Source organism: Gymnoscopelus braueri (genome assembly GCF_963280865.1).
Source record: "Gymnoscopelus braueri genome assembly, chromosome: 11".
Lineage (NCBI taxonomy): Eukaryota > Metazoa > Chordata > Actinopteri > Myctophiformes > Myctophidae > Gymnoscopelus > Gymnoscopelus braueri.
Window position 1 is genome coordinate 36,537,112 of NC_137613.1, and position 10,000 is coordinate 36,547,111.

Sequence of the window (10,000 nt, forward strand, 5' to 3'; positions counted from 1 at the left end):
GACCAAAGTGGGCGTGGCCTATACCTACCACTTCCTGGACTTCCTTTTAGGGAAGGAAGGTACGCATGCACTGTACAGGACTTTGAGATTCACATGTCTGTCTGTCTGTCTGTCTGTCTGTCTGTCTGTCTGTCTGTCTGTCTGTCTGTCTGTCTGTCTCTCTCTCTCTCTCTAACACACACACACACACACACGCACACGCACACGCACACACACACACACACACACACACACACACACACACACACACACACACACACACACACACACACACACACATCACACTATTTCATACAGAGAGTGTACACATGTACACATTCATGTATATACCCACACATGCATAGCATGCATGTGTATGATGCACACACACCACATACTCAATGGAGTTGATCATGCACTGTACAGGACTTTGAGATTATTATTATTACAAAACACCATTAACCACCTACGTAAGTCCTATTTCATACTTCTGCAAGCTCACAATGCATCGCAAATTTGTGACGTGTTGTGAGCTTGTAGATTGGCAAATTTTCAAATTTAAATACTTACTTTTGCTATATTTTGTACAAAGTATATTTTGATGCCAATACTTTTGTACTTTTTACTCAAGTATCAATTTTAATACAGGCCTTTTACTTGTAACAGTAGTTTTATATTGTGGTACTGCTACTTTTAGCATATATATATATATATTTACATAAGTAAAAAAGTACTTCTTCCACCACTGTAGCAAGAAGATAATGTTCCTCCAGAAAATCTGTGTATATACAGTACACGTTGTTATGACAGTACTGTTGGCCGTCATTTACGAGTAAGGATACTGTGTGTGTGTGTGTGTGTGTGTGTGTGTGTGTGTGTGTGTGTGTGTGTGTGTGTGTGTGTGTGTGTGTGTGTGTGTGTGTGTGTGTGTGTGTGTGTGTGTGTGAAAGAGAGAGAATACACAGTGTGTGGGTGTGTGGCTGTCGCTGTTCCAACTTTTAAGCTGTCGAGTTCCAACAAAATGTTTGGGTCAGCAACTGTGAGGAGCTGAGGCTCTTCTTCTTTCTCCTGCGAGTGTCTGCTGTGAGAAAAGTAGCTTATAAACTGAAGTTGTGTCAATGTGTAGGCCCTGTTGCAGAGAGTTCAAAGAAGAGATTTCTAATACTCAGATTCAGCTAAGCTGTAGCCGTGCCCTCCAACCCCCCCCCCCCTTCTCCCTTGCCTCAATGCCGCCTCGCGCAATGATGATATATTAAAGCTGTGGTTTTGGGATCTGTGTATATGTGTGCGTTTGTATTTCCCCTGCAAGGCGTCTTGAGTGAAGCTTTTTGGTTTCTAAAAATACTAGTTCCGTCACTGTGACAGGCGTTGATTGTGATGCAGGGGAGGAGGGTTGAGCGGTTTCAGAAACGGAGAGAGAGACGAGAGGGAAAGAAAGTCATCATGAAGGCTTACTTCGCTGTATCTACCTCATCGGTTCTCTAAGTGGGGTCCTGTGGGGAGGGGGGTGTTCTAGAGGGTCCCCAGCAAAAGTAGTTTACGTAGCATCACAATAATTTTAAACCACGTTGTACATCTGCTATTTATTTATTTTTTTTGAATAATTTTGCATTTTTTTAAAAACGCAAATCTTCTCTTCTGGGGGGTCCGTGGCACAAAACCTTTTCAGATGGGGGTCCGCGACCAAATACATATCAATTCGGGGGTCCTTGACTTGAAAAAGTTTTTTAACCACTGATCTACAGTACCTTACTCAGCATTTACTCAACAGATCTAGAAGCTCACAACGTATGTGAGGCGTTGTGAGCTTGTAGTTTAGCTACTTTTGCTATTTTTGCACGACACTGTTGTACGACAAAGTATAAAATAGCTTAAGTGCTTAAAGGAGTAGTTCACCCGAAAAATTACTTATTTTCCATCAATTGCACACCCCATGAAGCCTTGAATTCATGGATTTATTTTAGTTTGTGTGGCATTCCTAAGCCAATAATTTGATGACCGGGTGTATTTCTGGTAGGAGACACAAAGAGTCTATTTTTTGTCTCCTACCTGATACATTAGCCGGTAGGAGACGGGGAATCAAATTATTAGCTTAGGAATGCGACAAAAACAAAAAAGCATCCATGAATTCAAGGCTTTATGGGAGTGTGCAATTGATAGAAAAATAAGTATTTTTTTCGGTGAACTACTCCTTTAATAACACTAATTGAATTAGTCGATTATAAAATGTATTTAGATTGTTTAGGTTGATTTGTTGATATATAAAAAATACACAGTGTAAAAAAACTAAAGTGCTTCAAGATTATTCGATAATCTGAAAAAGTAAACCATAGAATGATCGTTAAGAAAATAATCGGTAGTTGTTGTAACCCTAGTTCCCATGCTGTCTGGCAATTTGAAAAACTACTCTGACCAGGGAATTGATGAAATATCAGGGGAAATCTTGTTTCATTCTGAATACCCCCAGATGTTGTCTTTTGCTTTGTCTATTGTTACCATAAAAGTGTAGTAAGTCTCAGAGACATACCGTATTGAGGTTTTGGATGAAATGGAATTGAATGGAACCTCATGGTTATAATAGTATTTAACATCTCTTTGTTAAAAGCCGTCAGGGAAAAGCCAGGGAAGCGTTGCCATCTGCTTGGGAAACCGTCACGGACGTAGGTGTGAGTAAGCTGGTCACGCGACGCCCACATATGAGTTTGTGATATCACAACAGTGTAACACACAGCGCTCTTATCTGCTCCAGCCAAATGGGCAGTTGTCCGGTTGCCAGTCCCTGCCGTGGTTTGAGCCAGCCAGCTCCCGTTATGTTTGGCATGGGTTAGGCTACGGAGCGGCTGGAAAAGGGAAAGATCTGGCGACCTAGAATGGAGGTGGTGTGGTGACCAACCAAATGGATGATGAACCAAGGATTACTGCCTCCCCTCTCACTGCAAGTGGCATTAACAGATAGACTGATAAACATGGACCACATGCACACATAAGCCTAGATTCACATGCACGCCACCTCTGTCTGTTTCTGTCTCTGTCCCAGTACCTTCTCTCTCTCTCTCTCTTCTCTCCTCTCTCTCTCTCTCTCTCTCTCTCTCTCTCTCTCTCTCTCTCTCTCTCTCTCTCTCTCTCTCTCTCTCTCTCTCTCTCTCTCTCTCTCTCTCTCACACACACACACACACCTCACATTTCCTATCACACAGAGAGTGTTGGGCAGCCAAAAGAAACACACACATGTACACATTCACATACTGTACATACGCACACCTGCATGCATCAGCACAGCACATGCATAATGGAGTTGATCTGATCATGGCAATCAGCCATGGATGTTTTGACACACACATGCAAAAGGTTTTCTAATTCCAGCTAGAGTTGCTGTTATCTGTGGTCATTTGTATGGTAAACTTACAGCTCCTTAAGACGGCTAGACTCTGTTTTAGGATAAAAACAGGAAATGTAATTTATTTGTGTGTGTGTGTTTGCTTGTGTGCTTTTCATGTGATAGCAAAGTGTGTATTGTGTTCAAACGGGAGAGAAAATGTGTTTTCCTTATTGTCTGTTTTCCATTCTTTTATCACTCACTCTGGCTGTTTGTAGGAGGAAAAAGTGTGTGCCTCTCTATCAGTCTTTCTCTTCATTTTCTTTCTCTCCCCCTCTCCCTCTCAATTTGCAATAGAGATGTGTGTGTGTGTGTGTGTGTGTGTGTGTGTGTGTGTGTGTGTGTGTGTGTGTGTGTGTGTGTGTGTGTGTGTGTGTGTGTGTGTGTGTGTGTGTGTGTGTGTGTTGTGTGTGTGTGTGTGTGTGTGTGTGTGTGTGTGTGTGTGTGTGTGTGTGTGTGTGTTGTTTGTAGGAGATAGAGTGAGTGAGTGCTCCCTCTCTGTGATAGAGAGACCAGGAGAAGTGAAGGATTCCTGAAGGATTATCTGATTGTTTGCGGAGATAGAGAGACCTCATTCCCAGCAATGGGATTTATTTGTGTGCGTGTGTGCGTGCGTGCGTGCGTGCGTGCGTGTGTGCATGTGTATATAGTTTGTGTACTGTATAGTTTGCGTAAGTCTGTTTGCTGAAAGTGTGTGGGTGTGTGCAAAACTGTGCATGCACACATGCTCATGTACAGTGTGTGTGTGTGTGTGTGTGTGTGTGTGTGTGCGTGTGCGTGTGCGTGTGGGTAGGAGGCAGATAGCGGGTTGTGTATGTCAGTGTGTGACATTGAGAAAAACCCACGGTCAAATCTGCTCTTTAATTCAATTTAGTTTCCATTAATAATATTATCCCCCCCCCACCCTTGCGTGACTTCATGACTCCCACATAGTAATGAAAAATAAATACCCCGGCCAGTGGCTCACAGAGATAACCGTACACAGACATCTGTTTATTGCGTTAATGTCGTATATGCAGGTAACGGGAGCTCAATGTCTTAAAGTCTCCAGAGGTAATCCTACGCGATTTCAAACGTGACCTGTGGCCACTGACTAATGAAACCCAGTAGACGTTGTGACTGTGACTGTCTGATGCTACAGTACACAGGAAAATCCTTATGTTCCATTTGTGCACTCAGAGTTACAAATAGATAAATTAACACTGAGGATTTTGCTGTGCTCATAAGATGAAACGTTATTAGTTGACAAAGGGAAATGTAAATCACTTCGGAAGCTCAACGTCAACGTGGGGTCCCTGCTTCATCTCTCTCTCTCAGATAAGGGGTCCTTGGCCTGAAAAACCTTGAAGACCTCCGTCCTAAAGGCCACAGTGGTCCTCATCGTGGGGTCCGGGGGACACCTAGGGGTCCTTGAAGGGTTACAGGTCTGATTAAATAACACTGAGGATTTCATAGTGTATAGGTTTGGTAAAACAAATGGGGGTCAAATGGGGTTCCGTGGCCTAAATGGATATCAAACTGGGGCTCCTTGAAATGGAAAAAGGTTGAGAATCACTGGTTTAGCAGACTGTCGTGTTTGGAGAGAGTCAGCTGTACCCTTTTATTACCTCGTTTCCTAAGCATGGCCAGCCCCCCCACTGGGTCGCGTTGACCCTGGCTGTAATCACAGGGAGGACTAGGACAGAAATGCATTCCAGTCAGCGAAGGCGTTCGGCCTCTGTGGTTCCTCTAAATCGGAATGTGGCCGTTCGTCTTGTCACCGAGGCCATTTCCATTTCACCCCGTGACCCAAAAAGCCAAGATGTTCTGTTCCCGAATTACCTCCTGAAATAGTGTCATCTATTCCTCTTTAACCACAATCTGTTTTGTCTTAGCACGTCCCCCGCTTTGTGTGTGTGTGTGTGTGTGTGTGTGTGTGTGTGTGTGTGTCTGTGTGAGTGACAGCACCGGGTTGTCATGATCCCCAGTACCTCCCTCGACATGTCAACATTGTCAGCCAGGTGAGAGGCTGGCATCGTGACATTTTAAACCCCCTATTTGTGTCAAATCGATGCACTGATAATGAGCACCGAGGGAGAGGGAGGGGGGGGGTGATGAAATCGAGGGAGATGAAAAACAGACAGAAAAGGAGGAGGAGGTGGTGTAAGAACTGAGAGTGAGAGAATCAAAGGCAACCGTGGAAAAGAGAAATGCGGAGTGATAGTTTGGTTAAAAGAAATAAAGAGAGAAAGAGTCTCGCTTCTCAAGAGCGGAGGTGGGGAAGCACTCAGCGAGAGAGAGAGAGACTGAGTCAAGAGGTGTGAGATGGAGGGCGTGCGAGAGAGCGGGGAACCTGAGGCTGTGTGTGTGTGTGTGTGTGTGAGAGAGAGAGAGAGACGGAGCTACACTGTCAAAATCCTGAGGGTTAATTTAACTCTTGACGGTGTCAAAATGGACCGTAAAGGCTTTGTAGATGCGGGAACGCATCTACAAATGTCTTCTAAATCCTAACAGTTTTCTGAAAACCTTATGTTGCTATAATATCAGTGGTGCTTAAACCTTTTCATGTCAAGGACCCCCAAAATGATATGTATTTGGTCACGGACCCTAATCTCAAACTATTTTGTTCCAGGGACCCCCCAGAAGCAGAGATTTGAGTAAAAAAAATCACTTTAAAAATATATAATTATATTCATAGATTTGCACAAATGTTCAAGATTTAAAAAAATGGCAGATCTACAAGCTCATAGCGATATGAGCTTGTAGATCTGCTCTTTTTGAATAGCCAAAGTATAAAATAATAATGGTTATAGCTCAAATCTAAAATGACACAGGATTGAATGTGTTAAATTAGTGCTCAGGATCAGACAGCGTAGGTGTGATGTGCAGTGTGACTGGTCTCAGGAGCAGACGGCGAGAAGTCAAGCTGTGCTGAATACTTTGTGCCGCCCTGCGGAGACAGTCGCTCTCAGCTCATTAAAACCTACAGTATATACTGTGTTTCTAATGCTCAGCAGCGTGTGTGTGTGTGTGTGTGTGGGGGTGGGGAGGGGGCACGTGTGTGTGTGTGTGTGTGTGTGTGAGTGTGTGTGTGTGTGTTTTTGAATATCAAAGAGAGAATGCCATACATCTGATTCTACACAAGGCTCAGGAGGCAGAGCAGCAACTTGGGAATCGGAAGGTGTGTGTGTGTGTGTGTGTGTGTGTGTGTGTGTGTGTGTGTGTGTGTGTGTGTGTGTGTGTGTGTGTGTGTGTGTGTGTGTGTGTGTGTGTGTGTGTGTGTGTGTGTGTGTGTGTGTGTGTGTGTGTGTGTGTGTGTGTGTGTGTGTGTGTGTGTGCGCCTGCCTGCCTGCCTGCGTGCGTGCGTGCGTGCGTGCGTGCGTGCGTGCGTGCGTGCGTGCGTGCGTGCGTGCGTGCGTGCGTGCGTGCGTGCGTGCGTGCGTGCGTGCGTGCGTGCGTGTCCTATTGAAATACTGACCTGACAAAATGTGATGTATTCCTCCGACCCCATATGATGTATTTGTGGTATCAGAGCGGCTGTGATGTATTCATTCTATCAGATTACAGTAGGTGTATCATATATTTTGGTTATGAGAGTGTGCAACGCACAAATCCATCAGTTTGTGAGATTTGTCCTGCCTGACTCTCTTCCCCCAAGTCAACAAATGAATCAATTTTTGGAATCACGTTTGACAATGATAAACTGATGTACTGTAGCTCAACCAAGGTTCTTTTCTCCTGCCTGGCAGTTTTTATGGATTCGTTTACGTGGACATTTCAACTTTATGTGTCAGGCCAGGTACACAACAGAAACTGAAAGGTACAGGGGAGGAGGGGAGCATGATTCAGCCAACACGGTACGGGCCTTCTTGCTGTGCCATGATGAGCCCTCACAGCGGTGAATCTTTGAGATGCTAAAATGCCTTTTTCTCGCTCTGTGAATTTCAGTCATTCTCAGTGCTCAGCGTGCATTCGCAGACGTCTGCACCATGGTGTTCCCTCACAAGGGAAAGTCTGCCAAATCACTTCTTCCATGTGCATTTACGACTTACTGTAGTGTAGAGTAAGCTCATACAACCATTCCCTTTGAAGTTACTCTATGTCTATTGCGTTTTGGTAGTAAAAGAACGGATCACCTCGATAGTGATCGCAGCTAATACAATACATGTCCACACACAGCGCAACATCGCTGTTTCTCTAGACTTGTGTGTGTGTGTGTGTGTGTGTGTGTGTGTGTGTGTGTGTGTGTGTGTGTGTGTGTGTGTGTGTGTGTGTGTGTGTGTGTGTGTGTGTGTGTGTGACAGAGAGAGAGAGAGAGACAGACAGAGAGCGAGAAATGCTTTTTCCTTTGTATTTCAACTGAAATGGTTATCTTTTTCTCTCAATTTAGTCAATTATGACACTCCCAATTTTGCCCACACTGCTACCGTTTACAGTTGGTCATATGGGAGGGTGTAGACCGATACACATGAAGTCACCAGCTACTGTACTTCTTTTTACCTGACAGTGAGGAGTTTCACCGGGAGGGCGTAACGCATGCAGAGGAACACACTAACCTCAACTAGATCTTCTCCCTGCTGAACAGGCAGTCAGGCCCCCTGACCAACCTGTAGGACACGCTAGCAGCGTTGCCAGATTTTGCGAGAGAAATAAGCAACCAGGTCTATGAAAACAAGTCCCAAAAGAAGCGACGAGGCCACATGAGCACTTATAGATCTACAAGCTCACGCGACACGCTGTGAGCTTGTAGATCTGTAGATCTATTTTTTAAAAATCTTGAAATAAAATCTGAAAATATTTGGAAGATTTCTGAAACATTTTAACAACACAAATCTGGGACGGACAAATACATATTAATTTCCATTACATGAAAATATTTGAGAACCACTGGTTTAAATGATAATAATTAAATGTTTTGGAAGCAAGCCCAAATAAGCAGCTACAACTTTAGAAACAAGCCAAAAAAAACCGCAAACCCGGAACTACCAATATTTACAAGCAACTCTACAGAAAAAACAAGCCCAAAGTCGCTTAAAATAAACAGACATGGCCAACTGTACTCGTTGGAGCAGCCGGCCCAGGCGGAAGCACCGCAGACAGTACATTCAAACCCCTAGTCTCCGTTTTCCTCTGTATTCAAGCCGCCTCTATGAACCCAACGCTCTTTCCCTATTCTCTCCCATAAAGCCAGGGCTGTGTGGATCTCAGACCCTGACCAGCGACGGTCATCGCTAGCGGCCACATTCCCCAACCAGTTGGGGAGCTCTGGGCTCCAGGAAGTTGATTATTTTATAGTCACTGTTTTGGCACATATCCCTGCTTAAAACTCTGCTTGTTATTAGAAGCCCATTTAAATAAAAGTAAACCTCCAGCAAGCACTGGGATAAGCCTGTGGGGTAGCTGTGACTGTGAGTAATAATCCCCATGCATCACCTACTGTACCAAGGCTTAGCGCTCTCTCTTTTTCTCTCATCTCTCTCTCCTTCTCTCTACGCTTTCCTCCTTTCTTTTTTCTTTCTTTCTTTCTGTATTTCTGTATCTCTCTCTCCCCTGCACTTTAAAAAGACAGGTTGGTAAATGCATTACACACCCACACACACATCCCTGGCCTGTGTATTTTAGACTTACAAGTACGTGTACATCTGCAACCTGTTTGTTGAAGGCTTTGAAGAAATTGCCTCTTGGATTTGACACTCCTAGACATGTAGCCATGTCGCCTTGTGTTTATTGTCTCCACCAGGCCTGATAGGCTGAAGGCCAAAGACTATGTTTTCACTCCTTTAAGTCCGTGATTCTGCCTGTAAGTAGCTAATCTCACCGATCGGCATTAAACTTTGCACGCACACACCCAGTAGGCCACGGAAGAATCTTTACCCCCAATGTTTTCAAATCGGCCTCATGGTGGCGCAGTTACAGGCCGATTCACATTTTGGCCAAAATCTAGGAGTAGTAGTCTACTACTCCTACAGGTTTTGTCCAACACTCACGCAAGTCACAGTCAGTACACATTATCTCTGTAGTCACGTAATCAAGACAGATCCGACAGATTTTTCTGATTTAATTCCAATTGGCTTTCAAACTTTGTGGGAGTGGCCCATTTTGCACAAATTGACACAAATCATGTCCGATTGCCTTGTAACTCCCCATCTATTCCGATTTGCTATGACTAACTTGCACATTTAGCAGGCCCTGGTAGGCAGCCTGGCCTGACCTGCACTCCAAGGAGCGTACTTTTTAGTCTGATTTGGTGACCCTCTCTCACCCTTGACGTGACACCTCATTTATGCACATCAGGACCCCACTTTTTTTGTGAGGCCTTCAAAAAAATTGAGGTGTAGAGCTGCACAATCAATCGAAAGTAACTGAAAATTGTGATGTTATATTTCACGTGGCAGTTGCTGTTGCTCCTTGCCCCCATCTCCTCATTATTACACAGGGGTTAATGATGAGAACATTATACTATACAACCCATTTTCACATTCATCAGTCTCACCGAGGAAAAATAAAATCACGGAGGCCATGACATACCACTTGGCCAAAGATATGGGATATAACATCTTGGGGGGGGGTGCCTGGTGGATCAGCCAGTTGTTGGACAGATCATATCCTCCCTGTGAGCGCCAGGACCCCAGTTTGAATCTGACCCATCTGCTCTCACATCTCCTC

General features: G+C 44.4%; 1 protein-coding gene across 1 annotated transcript in view; it reads left to right on the top strand.

Annotated features, from left to right (window-relative positions):
- The window catches only part of rftn1a (raftlin, lipid raft linker 1a), a gene marked incomplete at both ends in the record, with an annotated part of 36,416 nt that overhangs the window by 89 nt on the left and 26,327 nt on the right, over nucleotides 1–10,000 (top strand). Inside the window, one exon of the mRNA XM_080442661.1 lies at nucleotides 1–59. This exon is cut by the window's left edge and continues 89 nt beyond it. Within this exon, the coding sequence (XP_080298787.1) occupies nucleotides 1–59 (59 nt within the window). The remainder of the gene's footprint in view (nucleotides 60–10,000) is intronic.